This window comes from Ammospiza nelsoni, chromosome 20 (genome assembly GCF_027579445.1).
Source record: "Ammospiza nelsoni isolate bAmmNel1 chromosome 20, bAmmNel1.pri, whole genome shotgun sequence".
In the NCBI taxonomy this organism is placed as follows: Eukaryota; Metazoa; Chordata; class Aves; order Passeriformes; family Passerellidae; genus Ammospiza; species Ammospiza nelsoni.
Window position 1 is genome coordinate 2,206,929 of NC_080652.1, and position 27,701 is coordinate 2,234,629.

The following is a 27,701-nucleotide window of genomic DNA, read 5'->3' on the forward strand; positions in this document are numbered from 1 at the left end:
CTCCCCGGCCATGATGTCAGGCGGGCGGAGGAGGTGCCGCTGGCCAAATATAGCGGCGCTTCCTGGGCGGCGGGGCGGGCTCGTCCCTCCTTCTCTCCCTCCCTCCCTCCCTGCCTCCTGCCGCAGTCAATGGGGCGGCAGCGGCCGCGGCGGAGCGCAGCGCGGGCCGGGGCCGCGGGCGGGGGGCCGGCATGGCGGGGCTCTGAGGCGGCGCGGCGGCGAGGGGCGGCGGCGCGCCCCGGCATGGGCAGCCGCGGGGCCCGGCGATGAGCGCTCCCCCGGCCGCGACCCCCCGCGCGAATATGGGCACAGCCGTGTCCAAAAGGAAGACGCTCAGGAACGAGGCCATGTCGTCCGTGGCGGCCAAAGTGAGGTGGGTGCCCGGGGCGCGGCGGGCGGTGCCTCGGGGGGCCCCGCGGTGCCGGCACCCTGCTCGCCCCCGGCCGCCTCGGGGGTCGTGCTGGGCTGGAGGGAGCCCCGAGACCCTCGGGACGAGCCCAGGTACCGGTGCGGGCACGACGCGGGGCTTGGGTCCCAGGGCCGTCCCGGGGCTGGGAGTGGCAGCTCCCGGCGGGTCCCTGTCGCTGGCTGCCCCGATCGATGCCCCCAAAGCAGCCGCACACTCGCGGGTGGCAGCGGGCGGCCGTGCCACCCTTGCATCCCGCCGACCCTCAGCCTCTGGAGGGGTGACTGTGTCCAGAGGCGTCCCCGCCATCGGCCCGGCCACAGCACCCGCAGGGCTTTATTTTCTGGGTCGGCAAAGAGCGTGTCAGAAGTGGATTTGTCAGGGATGGATCTTTATAATCGTCGGGAATTCGGAAGCGCGGTCAGCGTGCCCGGTGGTTTCTCCTCTGCTGAAATGCCGTGCGCGTGTCCGAGGGCAAAGTCAGCAGCCTCCTTCAAGGGGTCTCCTCCTTTGAATGGAAAAACTGCTCTGTGAAAATCTGCACCCGCCGCGTCTGCCCTCCCCGGCAGCGTCCCAAACCACTACATGAACCAGTTAGGGGGTTTGGGTTCTATATTGTGCCTCTTCTGGTTTTATATTGCTTGTCCTACGGTGTAGTATTTCACTCACTGCCTGATCCCAGTGCTTTTCAGTATCAAGCATGGGAGATCCGAGAAAATATTTGCTGCTTAGTGGTATTTAGGTTTAAAAAGCTGTCAAAGATGAGCTCTGCCTTAGTGCCCTTTCCCAGGTGAAAGACCCTTCTCCCATGCTGCAGTGCAAGTGTCACAGCAGTCATCTGGTGACTGTTTGGGGGCATTGGCGCAGCTTTTTAGCTGCTCCTTCAGCACAGCTGTGCCAGGGAGTAGGTCTGTCACTGTCTCTGCTTCAGCTAGACTGGCTCTTTGCTGCTGGCGAAAAATTGGGAGAAATTAAACTTTTCAGCTGCATTATGTAACACCTTCTTTGTGTTGTTAGACAAAATTGCGTTAGAATAACCTGGAGTCGTGTGTAGAACTCAATCCGTGTTGCTGAAAGATCTCAGTCACCTCTCTCTGTAACTCAACATTACTGCATCTCTGCTGTGCTCAGACGAAGGAGAAGTCTTAAGGCTTGAAGTGAAGAGATGAAAAGCTTGTACCTTGCCATCTGTTTGAGTTGTAAAGAAATCCATCCTTCAAACTCTGGAGTATCTCGAGGGAAAGCTCTCCAGGCAGAGCCTGCAACTTCTCCCCACGTTTTGTTGCACCCTGTCCATAACCAGTAATGAAAACATGAATGCTTTCCATGGCATTCAGAGATTTGGAAGTGGGATTCTTTGTGGTGATGTCAGCCAGGTGCGTATACAGAAATGACACGCAAAGCACCATAAGTGCTGTGGTGGGGTTCTGGGAGTGGGATTAGGCAGTCACACAAACAACACACTCAGTAATTGGGAGGATTTCAAATGGTGGTGTGGGTGTTTGGGAGCGACTAATGTGTTTTGAACATAACGACTTGTTAGCCTACCCCAGGGTGGGCAGATGCTGCTCAGGTTCTATCAGCTGTGTGGAGTCCAGGAGGTGCCTCGGGGGTTCTGGTTTGCTCCATACCTGCTGACAGCTGCAGGTACAGGTTTGTGGGAGCTCTGTGGTGTCTCTGTGCAGTAAGGTGGTTTGACCAGAAAAGTTATGAGTGGGTTTGGGCTGGGGGACATAATGCCCTTGAGGAGTGTCTGGTCACACAGGCCACAGCACAGGACAGGTGCTTTTATGCGTCTCCCTGTTGGTGGCCGTGGTGGAAATTCCTGGTCCAAAAATCATTTGAGAAGGTCGGTGAATGTGCAGAGGGGCTCCCTGCAGAGCTTCTTTGCATGGAGAAGGTGCTGGTGGTGACAGGTGCTGTCCATGTGCCTCCATCCTGCTGCTCCAGGCACGGCTCAGTCCCTGCTCCCGTGGGCTCTGTCATGCTCAGAATTCCTACAGCGGCAATGACCCACCTGCTGAAAGGTTTCCTGGAGCACATCACACACAGCTGCTCTGCTCTGCCCTGGGTTCTGCTCCCTGTATCTCCTGCGTCCTCATCTACAGCAAGGACTCTGTAGGACACTGGGTAAGCCTACAGAGAGACTGTGCTGTCCATCCCACAAGGGCTGGGCACTTGGGTCACCTGTGTGTGTAGCACTGCTGCAATGGTCATGTGCCCTGTGGGTGTAGGCAGCTGGGGGATCCTGGGATTGCTTCTCTGCATCTTCTGTTCATATATGTCATGACTTCTCTTTAGAGAAAAATCATCTCCTGGAATTCTGCTGCAAGTCCAAGTGACCATGGTGTGTATTTCTTACGTGTGGCTGGAGTGTGTGTGCGCGCTTGGCTGTTTCACTGAGCAAGGAGCAGGGCTTGTTTGCTGGTGTGAGTAATGGGATCCAGGCAGGAGGTGCAGGCTCCCTAGATTGTTAAATTAAAATCTCTGCAGAGCCACTCAGAGGAGTTTTATGTCCCAGGAGCATTAATTAAGCAGCTTGTTGTGTGCTGGGTGTTTTAAGTAGCTCCTTACAAACTAAGGGCACAATTGCTCTGTGCCAAGGCTGTGCAGAGCACCCACGGTGCTGCTGACTTCGGTCTCTGTGGTGTCTCCTCCTGGGGGAATTGCAGCGCCCTGCACGCCCAGGAAGGGCTGTGCTTGGTGCTGCTGCTGCTTTGGTCTCCTGTGAAGGGTTTGGATGTGAGATCTCCCTGCCAGGAGGGTTTGTTCCCTCCCTGTGTGTGCTTTTATTGCCCTGCAGCTCCTGGCCCCCAGTGCTGAAGGCAGGGCTGACGCAGTTGTCCTTGAGCGGTGACCTTGGTGCTGCCCCTCTGCTGACAGCCTCTCCAGGGCCCGCTGTGCCTGTCTGACCTGTGCTCCTTGGCTTCCTCACAACTTTTCCAAGGGTGCAGATGAACCAGAGCCCTTCAGAAATGGGCTTTCATTGCCCCATGTCCCTTGACACCTGCAGGAAAACACTGGCACCCCAAATGAGGCAGTAAAGCGGATGTTTTCCTGCAGATCTGCTTTGTATTGTGCTGGCCTACAGCTGTTGTTTGGAAGAGCATGATGGAGAGAGCAAACAGACATGAGGCTTTTGCTGGGTGTTCCAGAACCATCTCTTCTTGCAGTGGTTAGCACAGGAAATATTTGAATTGGGAGTGTGGTTTGTCTTGCCCAGTTCCATGACCTTGGCATCTAGTCCAGGATAGCTCACAGAGGGATAAGAATTTGGTCTCACTCCCTCTCTTCCTGCCTTGAGAGGGATGAAGAGTGGCTTTGAACACAGCATTAGTGAAAGGGTGGATTTTTCATTGATGAAATGCAGAGGTAAGTGACCATGTACCTTATCCCAGGCTTCTTGCTGCGTGAGTGATTTTTGGCTTAGCTTGGGGTTCTTCATGGAGTCTAGATTCTTCTTTTCTGCTTGTGAATTATCTGAGGAGTGATATGAGCTGTCTCTTTGATTGCCTTTCTTTTAATTTCTGCTGCTCTTCCTCTCTTCTCCTGTCCAAAATTCATGATCATAAATTACTCCAATACTGTGGAGCCTCTAAGACCCATTGCTGACATCCAGTCTCCTGTTATTGAGTGTGAGAATTTTGAAATGAAAATTTTTCAGCTACCATTTCTCTACATAGAAATTTTAGAAAACTAATTTTTGTCAGGGTATTGTTACTATTAGGCTTAAATAACGTAGGTGTCACCAGTCTTTAGTGACTGAGCTGTTAACTGTGGCTGTGCTGGAGGTGTTCCCTTCTCTGCTTGGTGACAAGAGCAGGATTGCTGCTGTAGGAGGATGTAGGTCCTGATGATGCAGGTCTCTTTTCTCCTGTATGCCTGAGATGCAGCACTGTCAGATGCTGTCACAACAGATTCCTGCTGCAACTTCTCTGGGCATTACTTCTGAAGGAGCATGAGAAGGTGGTGGGTGTTCTTTATTTTTCCATGTAATACTCCTGAAAGTCCAGGTTTTGCTTAGCTTGCTGCTAAATGGAGTTATCTGAGGTCTTTCCTGTATCTCTGAGTGTTTCAATCTGCATTTCTTCACTCTGCAAGTGTCAGTTTGGTGGATAAATTTATGTGCATCAGTTTCTCATAGCTGCTCGTGTGCATCAAGGCCCCTTTTATCCTGTTGATGTGATTATTTCAGAGACATGAAGGCCATTCTGTGCTTATTACATTGTAATTGAGATCTTTGTTATTTGGCGGCTTTGCTCCTTCGAGCAAATCTCTGTCTAGACTGTCTGTGCCTCTTCACAGTTCTCTTCCAGACCTGATCCCAGCTCTGACATCTGAGGCACAGTGAGTACTGGAAAATGCCCCAGAAGGGCAGCTGCCTTTGCTGCCTGTGTTGTGCTGCCCCATCCATCCCTCCTTCCCTCCCTGGAGCCTTTCTGATGGAATTCTGGAGGAAACGCTGCTGTTTTCTGAGGCTTGTCTGTGCTGGTTATGCTTAGCAGCACAGTGTGCTAGAGCCCTGGTCCCTGCTTGATGTCCTTTTGTTAAATCTAGCTGTGCTGACTGTGTGCCATGCAGGTCTGCTCTGCCACTAGAATGAAAACCTCTCTCCAGATGAGTCAGGGCTAAACTTGTCCTGCCATCAGCTGATCACCTCTCAGTGCTACCTGCTCATTGGTATGCAGCTTTTGCAGTGTCATACACTCAGGGTTATAGCTCACGGGCCCATGGAGCTGTGAGGCACCTTGTATTCATCTCATTTATGTGAAACAAGTTTTATTTTCCATCTCTTGCTCTTAAATTATCCCAAGGTGTCTCTGCTCAGAGCCCAGTTGAAGGGGTTTATGTCCAGTGCTGTCCAGTGGTGTGAGGGGGCTTGAACTCCATTGCCAGTGATAGTGGAGGCAGAGCTGAGCTGAGGAAAAGTCTGATTGTGTGGCTTGTGGTAACAGATAAAAGAGAGAGAAAAGAATAGGATGAATAGAACAGCTGCCATCTGTTTGAATTGTGCTCTGGCTTTACTGCGATCACGCCGATGGGATAGCGAGGAGAGCGGAGCAATGGCACAGTGACAATGGCACAGTGACAATGGCACAGTGACAATCCAGGTGAGTGCTGGTGAGCTGAGGGGACTCTGAGGGCAGGGGAGGAGCACAGAAGGCTTGGCAAGGGGCAGTGGCCTTAGGAGCAGGTGTGGCCATCAGAGTCCCCTTGGCAAAGGGCAGTGCAGGCATCTGCGGGGGATCTGCTGAGGCACAGCCAAGGAGGAGCTGATGGGAAGCAGGAGTGCAGAAGGGAACCACTGAGATAATAGGCACAATAATTAGTGAGAAATTTCAGGTGTAATTGGCTAGAAACCCCCTGGTGCAGGCTGTGCTGTGTTCACCAGGGCTGGGGAGCTGTGCCCACGTGTCCATGTTTGTTTGCTCTTGGGTTGGCCTGAAGGGTCTGGGAGCCATGGAGTGGAACAGGCAGGACAGAGCTACAGGGAGCAATGCTTTTGAGCAGTGCCCAGCTGTGCTTCTGACCCGCACAAGAGCTCTGAGTATGGCCTGATCTCTGCGTGTGACCTGTTCTCTAGGAGCTCTGGCACCTGGGGTTGTACCCTCCTCTGCCTGGGGAAACGAGAGTGAGGTCAGAGACTCTGCAGCACCTTCCAGCTTGAGCTCTCACTGAGTGACAGCTTTCACCATGGAACACGATGGGCTGGAGGGCAGCAGTGCTTCTCTGCCTCTGTCTTAGCTGGTTATCAGTTTTGGTCTTAGGAAATGCTTTGTACTGGTTTTTTGAGCTTGTGGCTTGCAAGTTAAAGGTGAAATCTTGGTTCAGATTTTCAGACAGACAAAACAGCTTCGGGCACTGGCAAAGAGATGAATGGAGACAATGACAGATGAATTTGGAGCTCGTGGAGCTTTTGAACTAGTTACAGATTCATCATCATATTTCAGCATTTTTTGTGTAAATCACCATGTTCTCTCACTGATAATTTACCTGAGAACTTGCTTGCTGTTATTTTTTCTGCTGATGCAAAAGAGAAGCTTCAAAGTTTTTCCCAATGGCCTGAATGTGTGCCCATTTGTGAATGGTGTTGGTGGTGCCTTGCAAAGACAGACATTTCCATGGGAAGCCTTGGAGTCCCAGAAGTTTGGGTGGAAGAGATCTTGGAATCTCATGCCCAGCCATCTTATTAAAGCCATGGTGGTGTGCAGGATCAGCCGTAGCTTTGGCTGAGCTTTAACCAGCTCTGAAATGGAGTACAGGAGCAGTGCAGGAATTTGCTTGCAGCTGAGTAGCCTAATGTTAAAATCATAAACTGTTAAGGTTAGAAAAGACCTCCAAGGTCAATGAGTCCAACTGCAAACCAAACCCTGCCACATCTACCACTAAACCATGTCCCCAAGTGCCACATCCCCACTTCCAGGGATTTTGACTCAACCATTTCCATGGAACAGCCACACTCCAGTTCCTAACTTTGCGTTTCTGTGTTGCTCCAGGGTCAAGCCTTACTCTTTGCCTGGGCAGAAAGGTTGAGGGTGCCAGGAACATCCACGAGGTGCTTCTCCTCCTGGATGGGTGAACCATGATGGTCACCCCTTTGCTCTCCATAGTGGGGATTGTGGGCTGGTTGTAGGGGTCCCTAAGTGACAGAGCCTCCTTGTGACCACCTCTGGGGGTGTTGGGCACTGAGGGGGACAGTTTGGGCAGCTGCCACCCCAAGCCAGTGTCTAAAGGTACAGCCTGGAGCTGGACATGTAAGAATCCAAAAATAGGGAAAACCTAGCATTATCTGTTAGTATGAAAAGATAGAAAAGCTTAAACCTTTCTTCTTGCACAGCTCCAGCTGTGCTGCTCCAAAGCATTTTGCATTTGACTGTGCTGAAATTTAGTCCCGGAGAGATTAAATTACTCTTTCTTCATTGTTCATATTGATCCTGTGTTGCTGGCTGTGGAAGACAAATGGACTTCCCACTCCTTCCAGCCCAAGTCACTCTGGGAAGTGCTGTGGAGCCTTGTTAACCTTTTCTCCTCTGGGAGGTGGTGCATAAAAGCAGTGGGGAAGATCCTGCCTACACAAGCTGGGACATGCAAAGCAGAAGGTGGTTTTGGAGGTCAAAGCCATTTTCCACTTAGATGTTTAATGGCCATTATGAGCCTTTTGCAGCAGCTTGAGGTGGAGACGATGTTCTGAGGCACCTCTGAAGGAGGAGGACAGTGGATGTGATGCCTTAGGGTGGAGATCTTCTCTGTTGCAGCAAATCTTGTCCTTCCCCAGGAGATGCTGCTGTGCTTGAGGGCTGAGGGTGCTCAGCTCTGGGTTTCTTGGCTTGGCTTGGCTTGGCTTGCCAAGGAGGTGTGTGGCTGTTTCACCTCCCTCTTTGCCACTCTCCACCCTGGGCTGCCCAGTGGCAGCTCAGCTACAGACCTTGGAGAGATTGTTCTACAAACCTGGGGAAAAACCTGTCTCTAGTATTGGGATGGCTGGGAAAAACCTGTCTCTAGTATTGGGATGGCTGGGGAAAACCTGTCTCTAGTATTGGGATGGCTGGGGAAAACCTGTCTCTAGTATTGGGATGGCTGGGGAAAACCTGTCTCTAGTATTGGGATGGCTGGGGAAAACCTGTCTCTAGTATTGGGATGGCTGGGAAAAACCTGGCCCTAGTATTGGGATGGCTGGGGAAAACCTGTCTCTAGTATTGGGATGGCTGGGGAAAACCTGGCTCTAGTATTGGGATGGCTGGGGAAAACCTGTCTCTAGTATTGGCTCTCTTGGGTCACAGGTCTGGTAGATACAGGAGAGCAATCACAGCACCAGGACATTACAAATGCCCTGGCAATTGGAGTCTGGAGGTTGCTGTATTCCATGCCTTGACCAAGGGTTCCTTTCCTGTGTGAGTTGCAAGGAGAAGGCTCTTCCCTGGTTGGAATATTCATAGGTTTGCTCTCTTACGTGGGCCTGGATGTGTGATAAGGGTTGAGCTTGCCCTGCTTGCTTGGTTCTTAATATATTCCAGTAAAATCTCAGTCATCCACAGGACTGGAATCCATCAGAGAAGCAGGAACTGCTTTTGTGGGAGGCTGTGGGTGACTCTCAAATAAGCTTGTCCAGTGCTCCAAATACTGACAGAGCTGGGGCTTGAGAATTTAGGGTTCAGGTAGGTAAAATGGGCATTGGCATCCACATCTGAGCTGTGATGGCTCCCAGCTGGGAGCTTTCAGGACCTGTGGGAACCTAAATGATGGTTTGGCTCCTTCCTGGGCTGCCAGGAGGGGCTTAACTCAGGGGGCTGGAGACAGTGAGTCAGTTCCTCTGTGCATCACAGGATGCAGGTGCATTTCAATTCTGTTTTTTCATTCTTATAACAGAGAAGCTAAAGCCTAAACTAGTCCTGGATTTCTAGTCACAGAATCACAGAATCACAGAAATTCTAGGTTGGAAGAGACCTTTAAGATCATCGAGTCCAACCCATGTTCTAACACCTCAACTAGATCATGGCACCAAGTGCCACATCCAGTCTTTTTTTAAACTCTTTGAGGGATGGTGACTCTACCACCTCCCTGGGTAGATGATTCCAGTATTAGTCCAGCTCTGTTTCCCAGTTTGGCCAGGGAAACACTGATGTTCCACCAGAACCACTGGAATCCTGGTGTGTAATGAGGAAGCCTCTGTGCTCTGGCAGTGAATTTCCATGGGTGTCACCTGAGGCTGAGGGGTGGCAGCTGCAGGGGCACAGCAGTGTGTTGGTATTGAACTGTTCCTTCTCTCCTTGGCCTTTAGCATCTCAAATCTCTCTCTTTCTCTTCTTGGCTGCCTCCTGATGCTGGGACACAGAGCGGCGAGGGCTTTTGGAGAATACCTTTCACAAAACCATCCTGAAGGCAGAAATGGCTCAGGTAAGAGAACTGATGTGCCTTGGTTATGCCCATGTGTGCCTGCACCTATGGTTAATTGCCTTAGAATGAAAATATATTTATTTATCTGTCATGAACAGTGAGATCTCAGCAGCAGAGGCAGGAGGAGCTGCCCCCAAGGAGAAAAGGCAGTTTGGTGACCCAAGGCTTGGGTGGGCTGTGGGGATGAGTTCAGTTAGGGGACAAGTGCCCTGTCATAAATTCACCCCTGCAGCTTAGGAGAAGTTGCAGCTGGGAAATGACTGCACTGCACAAGGCTTCTGCACTGCTTTGTGACTCCTAGGTTTTGCTTTCACTGGGGTATAAAAAGCAGGTGAGTTATTTTCTGTTCACTGGTGTAAATCCTTACTGGCAAAGGTGACATCTGGATTTATTCCAGGGGTTTGCTTCAACAGGGGTTAAACTGAGATTTGCCTAGATGAGGGCACTACATGTGCTGGCTAATGTGTCAGTATTTTCCATGTAGATATTATCCCCATCAGCTTATCATGAGTTCTGCTTGATGGGCAGGAGAGTGCAGGATAAACTCACCAGACTTCTAACAGGGCTGTGTCTTCTCTGTGATGAAAGAAAATATTATGCAGGCAGTTGCAAAACCTACAGAAAATCCTGTGTAATCCACAGAAAGTCTGTGTGAAAAAGCAACAAACTGTTCAGTGCTGTTGAGCTGCTGTGCAGAGGATAAAGTTATTAAATAGAATGTAATGTGGAGTGATGTTATCATTTTAGGTAAGCTGTGTGTGTTTAAGCCTGTACAGGAGATGCCTCTTGCTCTAGGAGCAGTCATACAGTCTTTGCAGCCAGCTGAGTCCTTTCCTTTTCCCTGGGATCTCTTCTAATGACCTTCAAGTTGTGCTTGGCTGAATTGTGCTCATGTTGTGAATGGAAAGGCTCTAAGACAATGTACCAAGGTTTTCTTGGATTTTTTTCATGAAGAACTCCAGGGACACTTTACTTACAATATTTGGTCTAAGAACAGCATGTGGAGGTAGGAAGGGAAGGGGAGAGAAAGGCTGGGGTTTGGTGCAAACCTTTTTTTTGTTGTTCCTTCCATCGTGGCCGTTTCTGCAGCTGCTCCTGTCTCCTGGAGTCTCTGCCAGTCCTTTTTGCAGCCCCCCACCCCAGTTTCCAACAGGAAGAAGTGTTGGCTCCTGTTTGTTTTGTAGTGCTCTTGTAGTACCTGTGGGGTCATGTTGGGGCCAGGCAGAGAATCTCTGATGGAGACAAGAGGAAATTGCAGATGTGTTCAGGTGCCTGAGGCCTGGGCAGCCCTGGGCAGATCCAGGGAGTGGGAGCCTCTCTGATGTGCATTTAAAAGCTGCTGTTTAACTCATCCTTGGGGTGCTCCTGGATTCTCTGACTGTGGGTTAGGAGAGCATGGAAATGGAGCTGATGTGACTCCTGGTTTATGTGTCACAGCCAGGCTCCCCAGACAGCATTTCAGCCCCATCTCTGCTTGTGACATCCATGAGCTCTCCAGGGAAGCCTTTTCACCCACTGTTCCTTGGTGTATCAGCCTTGAGATTGTTTTTGAATCCAGGAGAATTTAGTTGCCACAGGCAAGAATGAAGCAGTGAGAAATACACTTGGAAATACCACAGTACTTCTGGGATCCTTAAGTATTCACTTGGAAAGGAATAAAATTCCCTAGAAATTACTCTGAATTCTGAGGGAGAGGGGAGGGAAAAAAAGGAATCGTCATTTTTAAGTCATCTTCTGAAATTCTGCAATGTATAACTTAACACAGTCTGTAACACTTCTTTATAAATAACCCCAGTAGGAAGGTTGCTATCCAATAAAAAACACTGCAAGTAGAAAATTTGGCTCCTTTTAGTTCATCCCAGCAGCCTGATCACAGGGAAGTCACATCTTTCCTTCCTGCAGGAATTCCACCTCAGGATCACTTGTTCAAGTTCTGGAGGCTTCACCTTTGGCTGGGCAGGTGCTGGAGCTGCCACCCAGTGACTCCAGGGAAGCAAAGGAAGGGCTCTGCTGCAGAAGCTGAAGGTGTAGCACAGATCCAGAGGGACCTGAATGGGCTCCAGCTCCTCAGAGAGCAGGCAGAGGCAATGTGAGCAGGGAGAAGCTGTGCAAAGCCCAGCTTTGTGCAGCCCAGCAAAGCCCTGTGATGCTGTGGTGTTGAATTCCCCCTTGCATGTGTTGGTGCTTTAGGTCCTGAAAGCTCAGTGCTCCAAAGAATCAAGTCCTCAGTGCCTGGGTGTGTCTGTCAGCTCTGAGCTGTCACCTGAGTGTTGTACCTGGTGGGACAGGCCTGTTTCTGCTGTCATAACCCCAGCTGTGTACCCAGGTGCTGCCTGCACTGCCAGCACACTGAGCTGGGTTGAAGGCTCTGGCCTAAATATGACTGGAAGGAGGCAAACCTTGGTTCAGTCCAGAAAAAAATTGTTTAAGAAATGTTTAAAGTCACTGATGAATGCAGTGAGGGAAAAGAGGTGTGGATTTTGAGGAGCAGGAAGGTGGTAGAGCCAGCAGTGGGACAATGAGGGCATAAATGGAGGAGGGAAGGGCAGGATCCTCCTTTTCTGGACCCAAGAGCTAGAACCCTTCTCTCCTCCTGTGCAGGGCAGTTCTCATGCAGAAAATGAGGGGGGTGACATCTTTGGGATGTCAATTATCTGCTGGTCTATCTCCTCAGCAGAGGGGTGAAGTTCTGACAGCCCAGGAGATCCATGGAGATGTGGAGGGAGATGCCAAATGTGCAGACACTGCCCCAACTTGCTCCACTTCTGCTGCACTTTCTTCTCTGAGAATTGTCCATTTCAGTTTGCCTTTCTTTTTAGCTTTTTAGTCCCTTGACTCCAAGGAGAGGAAAAGATATAATGGCTTTTGTATCCCTCATAACTTCACATTCCACAGCTGATCAAAGAGCTGCTCCTTCTGTGATAACTTCTGTTTGTGGTGGCTCCTCTGGAGAGCTTGTGTGTGTGTGGCAGAATGTCTTGGAGAAACTGGGGAGTGGTAATGAAGAGCTGCAGAGGGGTTGTAGGTCAGCAGGACAGCCCAGCTGCCTTGTCCAAGGCTGAGTTATGTGCAAGGCTGTGTTTGCCTTCTGTTTTCAGTGAAAGTGCAGTGTGCATGCTCTGCCTGCTTTGCTGGGGCAGGGTGTGGAGCTGCAGAGCTGCACGAGGTACAGAGCTTGCAGGTGTTGCAGGGTGTACCTGGGGGGAAGAAACGTGAGGGGGAGCTCACCTTTGTTGGTGACAGCTTCTGATTCTGCTGATGTGAGGCCCAGGAACCTCATGGCTCAGAAATGTTGTGTGACTATTCCTATACAACTCTCCTGTCTTATCCTGGAAGATGTTTTTTCCAGGTGACTGCAGAGGTGCATTTACCTCTCCTCTTTCTCAGAGGTTTTGTCAGGGATGATGACCATACAGAATTTTCTTCCCTTGGTTTCCCTTTTGGAGCAGGGCAGTTGCCTGGTGGTGGGGTATAAATGCAGAGGATGGAGGGATTGTCCCTTTGGGGTCACTCAGATTTTCTTTCCCCTGATCTTTAAAATATTTTGAGCAATTAGAAAGAAAGGGAGGGTTGGACTCTGCTGCAGGTGACAGGATATGGATGTGTTGAGGGAGCTGCTGCCAGGATGCTGATGCATCTCCTGCTCTCTTCCTGCCTCTGTTAATTGCTGGATTATTTATGCAGGCTGGAGGTCTTGGGAGGGTTCCCATGAAGAGCACTCTGCCTCGTTCAGCATTCATTCTGCCTCCAAGGCTGTGGCCAGAGTCTTTGCTGACTGTTGTAGCTTTCTGGTGCCTTTTAATGTAGAAGTGGGTGACCCTTGGGACAGACTTAGAAGAAAGGTACAGAAAGGGATGAAAATGTGAAAGGGAAGTGTAAAAAGGCTGCAGAGAATGAAGCATGGAATAAGTAATCACTCAGTCTTACAGAGATCATGGAATTTTGGACATTCTCCAGCTTAGGTGTCAGAGGCCCCACACTGAGATAATGCACATTAGATTTTATCTCCATGTTCTGGAACTGTGAGAAGAAAAGGTACCAGGGCATGGGGCAGTGACATTGAGGAGGACAGCAAGCAGAGCCTTTGAGAAATTCCCCAGACAGCAGGGATCCATCCTGGTGAGCTGGGATTCAGACACAAGGATCGGGAGGGAGCTGTGGGAGGTTTTTCTTGTTACTGTTTTAATCTTGTTACTGTTTTAATCTGTTTTGCTCAGTGGGGTTATTGGGAGGGCAGCTGCTGCTGCTGGAGTGGGGGGCTGTAGGATGCAGCATGGGCTGCCTGCTGGACCAGCTGCTCTGGGCAAGCTGTGTGGGAAAGGCTTTGGAAATGAGAGAAGGAGAGATCCAATATAAAGTGTCCTTGGTGCTGCAGGGGTGATGGGCACTGGGCAGGAGCTGTGAGCCAAATTCTCCATGGCTCCTGCTAAACCAGCGTGGCTACTGGTTTGCAGCAGGACAAACCAAAGGAGGCAGTTAGCTGAAACTGGAAAAGCTTCTTTTTAAGCTCAAAAAAAGTAATCTTTGTGTCTTTCCTTTGTTTTTTGCACGATGCATGATTTTTCAGTCATCAGTGTGAGTATGTGAGAAGAGGGCTTTGTGAGCTTCCCCAAGCCAAGTGGCAGTGGGGAGTGGTGGCAGGAGCAAAACCAAGTTTGTGCCTGTGCTGGGTGTGGAGCCACCACTGGATCAGTCACTGATCTTTGAGTGTGTGTGTGTGCAGGGAGCAGCCAGGCACAGAGGAGCTTCCTGCTGCTGCCAGAAACTGGCAGGGAGTTAGAGAGACCCCAGGTGAGGCTTCATAGCTGCTTCAGGCTGAGTAACCTGTGAGCTGAGCTTCCTGTGCCACCAGCAGGTAAAGCTGCAGCTGTGCAGTGCTCGGAGAGGGACATTCCATCTCTGGGGTTTGCACTGTGGAGCTGCCAGCCCAGCCTGGTTCAGAGCAAGCACCAGGCTGGCCTTTTTCTCTAGAGATGTTTGTCCTGTCCCCAGCAGTGCAGCTGGCCCTGCTCTCAGTCTGTCCCTGTGCTGATGAGGTGGTGGTGCCTTTTTGGGAAAAGCTGTGCTCTGGAGGGAGCTGTAGGATGGAGGACAGAGCAGGGATGTGAAATCTCATCTCTGAGGGCTTCAGGCCTCTTCTAGCCTGAGCCAGTGCAAGGGTGGTGTGGGTGTCTCTGGAACTTGCTGTGGAATGTGTTGTTGGCTTGCAGAGGGAACAAAGACGTAGGTCAGGGTGTTACCATGGAGATGCTGGGCCCGTGATGGAGCTGCCACTTGCTCCTTTGGGTCCTGTCTCACAGTAGCAATTTCATCTGTTCACATAAATGTTACAGGCCAGACTAAAAGGTTACTCACCTATGAGATGCCAGGTCAATGCTATCTTGAGTTTGTTTGTTTTTGAAGCCCATTTGAGCAGGGGAGACTAATTGGAACCATTTTGTCATGGTTAAGTGACCTTCTGGTTTCTCAGAGCAGCTCCCTTCCAGAAGCAGCCTTTGCCTGTTCCCTGTGCAGGTCCTTGTGCACAGCTCAAGAAACACAAGGAGCTGCTGGGGAGGCTCCAAAGGTGATGAGGGGTCTGGAGCATCTCTCATGTGAGGAGAGACTGCAGGAACAGGTCTGGTTAGTCTGGAGCAGGGTGGTCTCAGAGGGATCTGATGAGTGCACATAAACATCCCCAGGGGGTGTCAGAGGATGGTGCCAGACTCTGTTCAGTGGTGCCAGTGACAGGACAGGGAGCAGTGGCCATAAACTAAATCACAAGGAGTTCCACCTCAACATGAGGAAGGGAAAAGAGCTCTGGATCAGGTGCCCAGGGAGGGTGTGGAGTCTCCCTCTCTGGAGACATTCCAAACCCACCTGGACATGTTCCTGTGTCACCTGTTCCAGGTGACCCTGCCTTGGCAGGGACTTGGACTGGATGGTCTCCAGAGATCCCTTCCAACCCCAGCTATTCTGTGATTCCATCTACTCATTTGGCTTTGAAGCTGCTGCATGGCTGAAATGCCACTGTGATTTTTTTTTTCTTGTTGTATTTTCTGTTTTGATATCCCTGCCTCATGCTTCAATAACTTGAACACAATTCCCATTTTTTCCCATACTATTTCTTGATCACATTTCAGCCCTGAGCCCAGCAGGGTGGGCTGCCTGTCCTGTGCCAGGGGTCACATTGTTGGGAGAACAGAGCTGGCATGGGGAGAAGCTCTGCATTACATCTCTGAGAGGGAGCAGAGGAGAGCAGGAGAGGGAGCAGAGGAGAGCAGGACCTGCCAGCACACCTGAGGGGCAGTGACAGGCACGTGGGAGGTCTTGGAGTTGTGACTGCAGGAGAAACTTCTCAGCTGTGCCATTTGAATGGTTATGGGTTTTGCAGCTCTGGCCAATGCTCCCCTCACTGAGGGAATCAGCTGGATTCCTCCTGGTGCAAGGCAAAAACATCATTAACTTCATTCCTACTTCTGTGAGCAAGGCCCTGTACGTACACCCAAAAACTTTCTATTCATCTTCAGTGACCGTGGCAGTTCTTTGATTTAAAGTTGGAACTTACTTGTCATAAATGTCAGGTCCAGAGAGTTCCAGCTGAGTAGAAACAGGGAAGAAAGGACTGTCTCTCTGAAATTTTTTTTTTGCTGAGATGACAGATGTTCTTTTAATAGGGTTTATCTGGATTCCCCTTTGCCAATTTGCCTCTGATGCTGGAGCGGAGCCTTTAAATCTAAGGTGCTTTAATCATCAGTTTAGCTGCTAAACACAGGAATAAATTTGGAGCTTCTGTCTGTGCCTTGTGGCTATATGCTGCCTTGATTTATAAACTTCTCATCCCAGGGGGTCACAAGGCAGTCTGCAGCAGACAGGAGTTGGCTCCACAGCTGTGGAAGGGCACCAGTCAGTGGGGGCTGATCCCAGCGTGTTCCCTGCTCTGGAGAAATGTGGTGGCACTGAAAGGAAAATGTGCAAGGCCTTTCTCAGTTCCCTAAGTCAGAGTGAGGGCTCAAGCTAGGGTTACTCAATGAGAAAGGATGTATTGTAAGTATCTAACACAAATAAATGCCTGTAGGGGGATACAATATAAGTAAATAAAGGTAGTATAGAAAGTAATCTTACCCCCTAAAGAGTTGCAGCTGAGCCAGTTATTAGAGCTTGGGAACAGGCCTGATGTTAACAGGCTGCAGCTGTAGCCAGTAAGAGATGTGTTATAAAAGAGTGGATTCGTGGGAGCTGGAGTTAGTTGGCTGCTGCAAGGACAAGGACGAGTCGAGTCAGTGCCTAGAGGAGCTGCCTACTAGAAACACCAAGCAGGTATGAAACTCCAGCAATATGGAACCCTTGCAGTGTAATGACAATAGAACTCCTGCACTATAGTGACAACAAATGCCTAATTATCAGGAACTACACGTACTGAGAATGTGAGTTATTTTTTCCCCAAGACACTGCCAGTTTCCCAGCACAGATGTCACTGCTGTCAGTCTTTGGTCGTGCATGTGGCCTGTGTTGGGCAGTGCTGTGTGGAAGGTGAAGAGAGAAATGTCAGACAGGAGCAAGTGAAGCCAAAAAGACAAAAGGTTGTGTGTTCAAGTACATCATGAGGGGGGTGAGAAGTGGTTTGGCCCTCAGGACTGGATGTGAAGCCCTGCTGGGCTTGGCCCAGGTGGGCAGGGAAGTGATGGAAATACCACTGGGATATTTCTGGAACCAATGGACACATGATCTATAGATCAAGCACGTTGGTCTTCTTCCTTTCATCTTGGTGCTCAGTTCCTCATGCACAATAAATCCATGTAGAGCAAGAATCAAGGTGAAAAGAGAACCTGAGGAAGCTGTTTTATCTGGTCCTAAGTAGCAGTGTGAGACACAGGTGTTGCTGCTGAAGGCAGCAGAGGGGGGAGCAGAGTCATTCCCAGGGCAGCTCTGGCATGGTGAGGGGAGGGAGCTGTGCCAGGCTGCCCAGTCACACTGGCCAGGGCTGCCATGGCAGGTGGAGGGAGCAGCTGGGAGTGGGAGAGGTGGCAAGAGCCATGTGAAAATGAAAAAAGGGAGCAGCAGCTCGAGGCGAGGGTGTTAACAGCAGCCTGCTACAGCTGACTCCAGAAGGCAGCCCCAGTCACTGCTGAGCTCCTGTGGGTGCCCCTTGGTTCTCCTCACCCCACATCCCTGGGGTGGGGCTCAGCTCTAATCCAGCACTGATTTCTGGACCAGCCTGACTTCCTTCCTAGCAGAAGTAACCTGTTAGCCTCAAATGCCTTTGTGGCAACAAGTGCAGTGTTTTGGCACCTGAACCCTGTTCACTGCAGGCACAGACAAGGGTAACTGGTCACATCTTGGTGTATGTGAATGCACAGACTCCTGAAATGGTGTGGATTCTGTTCTACAGGCCAATAATTCATTATGATGGATGTTTGAATCTCTTTTCCTTCCACACTATTTTTCTGTAGATAATTCTTTATTAACGACTACTCTTGAATAAAGCTTCGTATTCCCGTGGCATATGAGGTTGCTTCTCTAGTGTGTAATTACTGAAGGTGCTAAATTGAATGAAAATGAAGAATTATCCAATTGTTTTACAAAAAGAAAGTGCATTGGTGTGCTGGCAGCCCTTTGTAGTGTAGATCATGAAAACTCTTACATAAGTACAAGTGAAAACACTTTGAGGAGGGCACAAGTAAGGTAGGAAGAAAGATTTATCCTCACATTTTGCATGCTAGATCAGGTAGGTAGTTTATGTCATATATATCTGGTCAATCCTGCCAAGATTTCAGTAAAAGATTTGCTCTTCCTTGAAACCAGTCATGGGCCCCTGAAATCTCTGTAAATTTTATGGAGCTGAACAGACCTCACTGCTTATGAAACAGAGATTAGAATTGGTCTCTTTGCTCTTGTGATCATCAGCATTTTCAGGCATATTGTGCTTTGGAGACTTCATTTTTCCATTTAGCCCCAGATCCCAGGGCTCAGGAATTCCTGGATGTCTGAATTCCAGAGCTGTCAGTGTGTGAGTGAAGGTGACACTCCTGTGTGTTCCCTCTGAGGAGGCTGTGCATCTCCCATGCAAGTATCACTTTCAGGAGGAGCAGGGGCAGCTGTCAGCCACGATTTTGTGGTGCCTTAAGAAATCTGTAGCGTCACTGTGCCCACACAGATTAGTAAATTTGACAAGTTGAGAAGAGTACTTAGAGCTGGCCTTTGTTTTTAATTTTAAAAATGGTTTGTTTGGCACTATTAGCGAGCACAGATCTTGGCAGAGCTCAGGGAGTCTTTGGTGGTGTTTTCCCAAGACGTGCCCACTCTAGAGCACGGTTAATCCTGGAGCTGGGGAGGATCTGAGCTGCTGGAGAGCAGATACAGGGGACTTGCTGCCTCTTGAGGAGGGACACGTGGTTTGAGGCACTCTGGGGCCTGTGGGCACTCTCTGCACTGTTCTCTGACCCTGTACCCTGCAGGTGGGTACAGACTCTGGGGCCTGTGGGCACTCTCTGCACTGTTCTCTGACACCGTGCCCTGCAGGTGGGTACAGACTCTGGGATCACAGCCTCTGGAACACCTTCTTCCACTGAAAATGCTCTTGTTGTCCATCAGGCTCCTCCTGGAGCAGGAGCAAATGTCCACACTGACCATGGGACACAGTAGAGCCCTGCCAGCCTTTCATACTCTCTGGGGAGTATCTGAGGGGCACTACCCCTCACCACACCTGGACATGGATTTTTGACTTCATGTGAAGCCTGGACAGAACATCAGCTGCAGGCTCAAAAGGCTCAGCTCTTTCTTCAGGACTCCTACAGTGTCTCCTCCTGGCCAGCTCCAGTATCCAGAGACTGTGAGGAGACAAGTGAAAGGAAACCTGACTTGTGTCAGCCTGAACAGCCCTGACAGTCACTTCTTGAGCAGAGTGGCCAGACACTGATTTATTTCCTAGTGGTGCTGGAGGAAGTTGTATCTCAAGCAGAAAAATGAGACAAGGGTGACACCCTGTACCAGTACTAACTCAGTTCTGGTTACAAACAGAGCAGGGGGAGAGGCCCTGGGCAATGTGAGCATTTTCCAGGATGGATTTCAGATTCAAAAGCTGACTGTGTATGACCTCAGCTTGGGAGGGCTGCTCTCAGAGGGGCACAGGAGCACTTCATGGGCAGCAGTGAAAGATCTGTGTTACACACATACACTACCACTCTTGTCCAGAGGTCATTCTCCTCTTCCTCCTTCACTTCATGGCCAGTTGCAAGGTAGCCAAGCCTTCAAATTGTGGATGAATTCTTCTAGGTCATGGCTCGGTAGCCAAAGAAGTTATGTTCCATAAATATTTACTGAAGTAAAGGCTTGGGTTTGCTTTCTGCCTCTGTTTTAAGTGCTTCTGTCTGTGCTGGACACTAATGATTTCATTTTTTGGGTAGCAATGACATAAATAATGCCTTCCCTGCTGAGCCTTTTTGCCAGTCCCTGAGCTGCTTCCCATCTGAAGGGAAGTGTAAGAGGTAATTAACAGCCACTTGAAAAAGGATTAGCAGGTGGGTGGGAGCTACTGTTGGGTTCATGCATGGAATTGCCATGGAAATGCTGAGATTTCCTGGCACTTCATCCAGTGTGTGGGCTCCAAAGATAGTTGCACTCATGGGCCTGTCTCCCTTGGATCTTCCTACCCTGCACAGGGAGCGGCTGTGTTTGCTGCCAGGACAGCTCCAAGCTGTGGCCATCTGTGAGACCGGGGCGTGCCGCAAGCAGGGTGCTGTGCTGCAGCTGCCAGCTGAAGCCTTGCTGCATCTCTTTCATGTCAAACCACCTGGCAGAAAATCAGGAGGGGAAAAAAACAAACCGTGTTGGTTTGCCCCTTTGCCAGTGTTCTGAAAGAACTTAATGGGCCAAACACTCAGAGTTTGGCACTTGGAGGGGCTGGTGCTGGTCCTTGTCCTGCAGACTGTCACCAGCTCCGTAGCCCTCGTGTGGCTGAGCAGGGCTGCAGCTGGACCAGGGCTGTCTTGCATGGCAGCATTTTCAGGCTGTGCAGTGAGACCTGCATTTGCTACTAGAGTTGTTGGGTGGCCACACATGTGTAAAATATTGGGGCTCTCTGTGAGAAGAGGTTTATCTCTGTCCTGGTTCATCTCTCCTTTCAGTGCCTGCTGTCACAGACATCTTTTCATTAAAAATCCTTTCCTTAGGATTTTTCTTCCTGAGAAACTGGGAGGCCTCAAGAACAAAAGGTAAACAATGATTATCTGCTGCTGTGGAATGCAACAGGTGCATCTGTGATTGGCCCATGTTAGATGTTTATAATTAATGGCCAATCACAGCCCAGTTAGTTTAGACTCTGAGACACAAACCTTTATTATTTGTTCCTTTCTATTCTTAGCTTAGCTAGCCTTTTGAGATGAAACTTTTCCTTCTATTCTTTAGTGTAGTTATTATGTAATATATATATCATAAAATAAAAAAATCATGCCTTCTGAACGTGGAGTCAACATTCTTGTCTCTTCCCTCACCTGAAAACGCCTGTGAACACCGTCACAGCCTGCCCGAGAGGTTTAGAAGGTGGTGATGGGCACACATTCATCTGAAACGGTTCCTGCAGGGACCTCCTGTGTCTGTCTCCCCTACACAGCAGTAACAAAGAGCCTCCTGGATTTGCTGGTGTCTGTTTAAGGAAAACATGCCTTTTGTTTCAGATCACCTGCTAGCAGACTCCTACATCGGGCAGGAGGACTCCCCTGAGCTGCAGCAGGTGGCCCAGAACAAGCGCAGGCTCTCGGTCATCTCGGACGGCAAATTCGAGAGGAGCTTCACCGAGGAGCAGGCGGAGAAGCTGCCGAGCGAGGGCCCCAAGCCACGGGTGTACACCATCTCTGGGGAGAGGCCCATGCTGTCAGAGCACGAGAACGACAGCATGGAGCTGGTGGTGATGAAGGGAGCTGCCCATGAGGAGTGTCACCACGGGCACCACGCGCACGGCGCCGCCGGCTCGCACGGCGTCCGCCACTGCAAGGCCTGGCCTGGCGGCCGCCAGGGCTCCAAGGAGTGCCCCAACTGCTCCAGGCTGGCTGCCCCTTCCCCGCAGTCCATCGAGCTGGAGCAGCACCCACCTGGCGAGGCTGGGTGGCACAGGAAAAGGCTGGAGAGGATGTACAGTGTGGATCGAGTGTCTGGTAAGTGACTGCTGTGGGTTGTTGTAGTGAGGATGGGTGAATAAAGTGATCTATAGACTCTAAGGTCTCAGAAGGTAAAATGCAAAGTTTATTAGAAATTGCACTTTTTTTAATAGACTGTCCTGGTTTAGGGCAAATTTGGGAGAGAATCTCCAAAGGGGGACCCCTCCAGAAAGCAAACCCACACAGCCCCTTCCCCCAACCGAATTGCGAAGGATTCCTTGGAGAGAAGTGGAAAGAACCTGTTTATTTAACAGGCACAGCACCTCCAGCACACAGAATGAACAATACCAGCTGACACCACTCTGTCACCACTCTGAAAAAGATGACAAATTCAGAAAGTCTCTCTTGGGGGTGGTCGCTCTGTTCTCAGTCCCTCCTGTGCTGGGGCAGCTGCTGCAGCCACAAGGTGCAAACTCTCGGTGTTCCCAGGGCCCAGTCTGGAGCAGGCTTGAGTAGGTCCAAAAAAGGGAAAGGAGAAACAGTCCAGGAAGAAATTTGGACTGTTTAACTAAACTAGCTAATGAGCAGAAGCAAGAGCGAAAGCAAAAGCAAAAAGCAAAAGCAGCACCATGCACTGCCCTGTCTCTGTGTCCCACCAGCTGTGGGGGAGCGGCTGATAAGAAACCAAAAAAAAACTTTCACTCTTCAGAGCCAGTCTTGAAGGCACAGAACATGATATCCAGCATAAACAGAACACACAGATGGGATACAAGCATCATAATATCACCCTAGGATATTGACAGTTATGATAAAGGTGGACTTGATTTGTTTTTAATTAATACTCCTCACAGCACTGGTTAATTAGGAACAGCACCCTTCTTGTAAACACTTTACAATTAACAACACATTTTACAATCAAAACACCAGCTGCAGGATTGTTTTAATTCTTTCTCTGAGCTTTCTCAAAATTTCCCTGAGGAATGTTTGGGAAAATTTATCTGACTGTCCCTCTGACCAGACTGTCAGCCACCACACTGGGTGACACAAAAGGTGACACCCATCTCATCCCAGCACAGGGGTTTTGATCCTGGCCCTCCTGGTACCATGGGGCAGCATTGGAAAGGGATTGTCAAAAGATGAGTTTGCAGTAAGCTGAGCTCAGCTGGGGGCCAGCTCATCCTAGCTCCTGGTCATCAGAGGCTGCTCTGGGTGGTTTTCATGACTTCATGCAGCTCAGTGGGCTCCTTTTCTGTGGAGGAAGAGTAGAAGAGGAAGGACTCTGTCAAAACCCTGCACCCATGCTCATCCCAGATGCAGTTCAGGGCAGGATCCTCTCTCTGCCTCTTGCTGGGCAGGGGAAATCTTTCTGAACTGCTCTGTGGGAGCCTCAAGTTACGGTGTTGTGTACTTTGGTGTGTTCCCAAAATTCTTGTTTGCAGGGCTGGATGCCACTCATGTAGTGCCACCTCATGGGCTTCCTACAAATATTGGCAAATAACATAGTGTTGGACTTTTTCCCTCCTTTCTTCCTTGCTTAATGCTCTCTCAATTACAAGAGTGCTTGTAATTATTCCATTCCATTTTAAAAAAAGTCTTTAAAAACTGAACCATTAATCAGATATATGCCACAGTCTGTGTGCTTTGAATTATAAGCTGATGTGCAGTCCATCTTTGCCTGTATGTAGCTGGCAAAGAGTCTGGCCCAATTTGTCTGAGTTTTTCTGTAAACACACATCAAGGCACTTAGAGCAGAGAGTCTGGCCAGGAAAGGTCAGGGCTTTCTCCTTGGAAAGAAACTGTGTGTAAGGACTGTGCAGATCAAACTGTCCAGCTTCCCTGGGTTCAGAGTTTTCTGATAAATACTGCAGTGATGTTTACTACAGGTAAAATCACCAAAGGTTTGGGTCCTGGACCATGTTTTCATGCCTAGATGCCTGAAATCATGTGGCTACATGAATATATGGATTAAAATGAAGAATAGTAATGAAAAAATAGCTGATTATGAAATGTGTGGAAAAGCCCCCGAAATCCTGTGCATGATTTTTAAGCATTGTTCCTCTGTTCCCTGAGACGTTTTGGGATTCACATCAGACACTGCATGTGCCCCATATGAGAAAAAAATGAGCTTTATCCCAGCCCAAACCAGCACACCTGGACAAATCAGAATTGCACTGTGGGACTGAAGGAATTACTTGATACAGAAGGAAGGGAAATCTCCGCAGCATTAATGGAGGGATTTAGATCCTCATAGCTGGAGCTTGTTTTTGCTGGAAAACCTGTGCTGGTGATTCCTGCAGGGAGATGCTGTTACTGGGCCTTGGAATTCAGTGTTTGTTTTCAGCCAGGCAGGCATTATCATTGGGGCCAGTCATCAGTGTGGGGTGGAGATTGGTCTGTCTGAAAATGTGTCAGAGTAGTCACTTAAAGGGGAGCAAAGTGGCCAGTGCAGGAGCTGTGGTTCCCCCCATGTTTCATTCCATGTTTCAGCAGCTCCCCTGAGTGCTCATCTGAAACCTCTGGGTCCTGACATGTGTGGCTGTACAGGCAGGGCTGTGTCCCCAAGCCCAATTTCCATCCCAGCACTGGCACCATGGAGGGAGAGTTCCCTCAGCTTGGTGTTATTTGCACTCTCTATCCAAGTGCTGCCACTCAGAGATAACCCCAGAACTGAACAGCAAAGTGCAGGAATTCCCTGGCATGTCCTTCCTGCCTGGCTAGCAGGGAAAGGGAGCAGTGGAGGCAGGAGAGGCTGATTTCCCCAGGGCTCACCTGACAGTGCTGCTTCTGTTTGCATCCACATGACAAGTGGCTGCTGCAAACCAACCCTTATGGCAGCCAGGCCCCAGTGGCATCACTGAATGTGGGTTTTGATGCTGAGTTTCTGATGCCTGACACCATTCCAGGGGAGCACAGGCTGTCATCTCCTGGCTGCTCCCAGCATCTGACACACACACACTATGGACAGAGGATTTGGGTGCAGTGGGAAGCAGCTGGAGATACTGGATGTGGTGGTGGTGTCCCTCCAGTCTTACCAGGCCCCTGGCTCCTTCACTGTTTCCTCACAGTTGATGGTGAAAGGAAAGGAGACCAAGCTGCTCTGCCTGGCCAGAAAGGATGTGCTGCCTGCTCCTGGCAGCAGCAGCCATGCCCATGGTCTGAATTTTAATGTGGTGAGTGAGCTCTGGAGCTGAGCTGTGCTGCCCAGTCCCCACCTGTGAGCTCCTCTGCTGATGTCCTACCCTCTGAAGGGTCCCAAATCCTTTATTCCTCATTGAGTGCTGTGTGGAGGACAGGGGTATTTTTCCCAAGTGAACTCCAGTCTATGAGAAAAGGAGAGAAAGCTCCCAGTGATGGGGCAGGCAAAGCCTCCTAAGGATATATTAGCTGTTGTTCATAAGCTCTGCTTTGAACCAAAGCCTGTGGCTTAAGAGCTGTAAAACACATGAAGAGCCTGTCAGTGCTCTGAGATGAGCAGTCCCTGAGAAGCCCATACAGAATTGTTGGCTAGAAAGGAATTTGTACAACTTCCCCTTTGCCACTTCTGTGGGTTGGAGGCTTCAAACAAGTAACTCATTTACAGTCTGAGTTGTTCTGCTTTGCTTCTGCCTCTGTGTTTTGGAGGAGAGCAGACTTTGGGACTGCAGCAGAAGTCTTTAGCACACTGGAATGCAGTTTCATTTAACATCTATATTTCCTTAGAGTGCCTTTAAGCAAGATTTGACGTAAACTGTGAGCTGAGAAGGCGTGTCTGCTACAGCTTTCTATAGATTTCTTGGAAGCTGCACTTCAAAGGAAGGCTCCCCAGCTGCAGTTAGCATTTTTTGCATCTGTAATTGCAGCCACTTTCTGTACTTTCAGGGAATAATCTGTAGGATATGATGATCTGAGCAAAACATTTGGTAAGATAGCTGGTCTGTAGTGATTATGCCTGCAGTGGGCATGTGGAGTTTGACTGGGCTTGGGCCAATGAAAGTGAATTTAAAAATATCTTGACAATGCCAGAATATGAAATATTATCAGATCTGAAGACGTGAATGACTGAGGCAAGACACAATGAGCAACATGGGGCAAGGCATTAGGCAAGGGGGTCACAAATTGGGTGTGAAGCAAGATGAAAAATCAGATAGCCCCCAGCCCCAGGAATGCAGTCCACTGAGCTCTCACAAGTGTTGTGGCAGTGGGTTTCAGTACCCCTCTGATTCCCTGCCTGCCTGACTCCAGCCTGAGAGTTCTCAGCAGCAGCAGCTGCTGCTTGGGCAGGTTCTTCCTCCTGGCCACCACACACATAATTGGTGACTTATTTTGCTTTCAGTGAAGGTGATGCAGTGTTCTGATGCCCTGGAAATAGGGAAAAAAACCCCCACAATTGGTTTGGGCAGGGCAGTTTACAAAGAGAAGTGACTAAATCAGCTCAGATACCTGCAGGTTGTGGAGCTGATGGGTGGTTTGACTTCCAAACCAGGGGAACCCCTGAAGGCCAAGTCACCAGGAGCAAGTGTGAGAGGGGTTTATTGAAGCTTCAGTGGCAGAAAAAGAGAGGATATTTCAGGCTTACTGTTCTGAGTGGAAGGTAAATGCTTTTCATCTTCTACAGTGCTGTACCAGAAAGAACTGGAGGAATGGGACAGTTTAAATCAATGATATAAAGGAAAAGGCAGAGACAGGAAAATGCTTTTAATGAAAAACATTTCATTTCCTTGGGTTTTTTCTGAGTTCAAATGTCAGTTCTGTAATTCCTGGATTATTCTAATCTCCAATGCTTAAGATAGAGCTTTTATTCTTCACTTAGTAGCCTGATAGACAGGCTTAGCAGGAATTTACAGAACACTCGGAGGCAGTGTGCAATTACATGAGGAGGATGAGACTTGAACTGTTCAGCCAGGGCAGGATGCTGAAGGAAAGTCCTGAGGGAAGGAGCTTGGGGAGGAAATATGGCTGTCTGAGGGGTGTCTGTGCCTGCTGGGTGCTCAGGCTCTCTCTCTCTTGCAGATGATGTCCCCATACGAACCTGGTTCCCAAAGGAGAACCTCTTCAGTTTTCACACTGCTACCACAACTATGCAAGCGTAAGTGCAACCTCTGCTGTGGCTTTTGTTCTGTACCTGAGGGTCTGGACATGCTCCTGGAGCAGGAGTTGTGTGTTTGGCATCACTGTTCAGGGATAAGAGAGAAACTTGTCTCTTGTTAATTTTCTTTCCTACTTACTATCCTTCCCTATTGCTCTCATTTGTTTGGTTTTACCTTCTTTAACTCCTCGGTACCCTGCTCTCCTCTGTTCCCTGATTTTGTCTGTGACTGTGCCTGGCTGCCTCTCACAGCAAGGCTCCTGTGGGTCACTCCTGAGACCCTCCACCAGCTGCTGCTGCTGCACTCACTCCCCAAGGGAAGGGTGTTCCAGGCTTGCCCTGCATCCCTCACTCCCCAGAAGTGCCTTTCTCTGGGATAAGGAAGCCCTGCAGCTCTGTGTGTGTGAAAAAGTGTCAGTAAAATGCCTGCAAAGTGTGAAGGGGTGTGAGTTAGCAGGAGCCTCTCCCTCCACACTCCATGCAGGCTCCTGGGTGCTGAGTTTGGGAGGAGGCAGCTCTCAAAGGGCTCAGGAGAGTGAGGGAAGCCTCCTCCCCAGGTTGTGCCAGCTTGCCAGGGAGTGCTGCCTTCCTGCTTTCGACTATTTCCCACCTGACTGGAAAACCAAGGCGAGCAGAGAGGAAAACAAGATGCTGTTCTGCCTTCCAACTCCCTTCCCCAGCCTTGTCACCTTTTTCCTGTGTGTTTCTTCCAATGTCTAGGACACCCTCAGCCCTCTGGCTCTGTTTCTTCTTGTCTAATCTGATGTCCTTTTTGTACTCTTGTTTCTCTGACATTTCTGCCTTCCCTTATGCTTTTCCCTCCCCAAATCCTGAAAAGAGGCTGGTTATTTCTCTTGGGATAACCCAGACTGGACCAGAGCTGGAAGGATTCATGCAGGGAGGGCTGGATCTGGAGTTCAGGAGTGGGGTAGCTGCATCCCCCAGAAAAAAAAAACATTTAAAAGATATTGTCTGATAATAATCAATGGTATTTCACAGTTCTGATCTGACCCACAAACCATCAGCAAAATCAGCACATTTGGACACAGCCTTTGCTGTCTGAATTTGTATTTTCTGGGCAGATTTGTTGCAGATGATGGCCCATGGCTGGGTTTACAAGGCTTGGAGGACATTGTGGGGCTGGTTTGGGGAGTGGTGCCCTGAGGGAACCATGGAGGAGCACAACTCCCTTGGTAGATGTGGCTTCTTGGTTAACATTTCTGGAGCTTCTGTGCTGCCTCTAGAAGTGACACAGAAACTC

The 27,701-nt window shown here is 49.7% G+C and overlaps 1 protein-coding gene across 2 annotated transcripts in view; it reads left to right on the forward strand.

The window, feature by feature from the left end:
- Nucleotides 1-266: 266 nt before the first annotated feature.
- Nucleotides 267-27,701, forward strand: part of NSMF (NMDA receptor synaptonuclear signaling and neuronal migration factor) — a 47,326-nt gene continuing 19,891 nt past the window's right edge. For both annotated transcript variants that reach the window (XM_059486378.1, XM_059486377.1), the window contains exons 1-4: nucleotides 267-373; nucleotides 9,240-9,301; nucleotides 20,956-21,432; nucleotides 26,365-26,440. In XM_059486378.1, coding sequence (XP_059342361.1) covers nucleotides 267-373; nucleotides 9,240-9,301; nucleotides 20,956-21,432; nucleotides 26,365-26,440 — 722 coding nt within the window. The remainder of the gene's footprint in view (nucleotides 374-9,239; nucleotides 9,302-20,955; nucleotides 21,433-26,364; nucleotides 26,441-27,701) is intronic.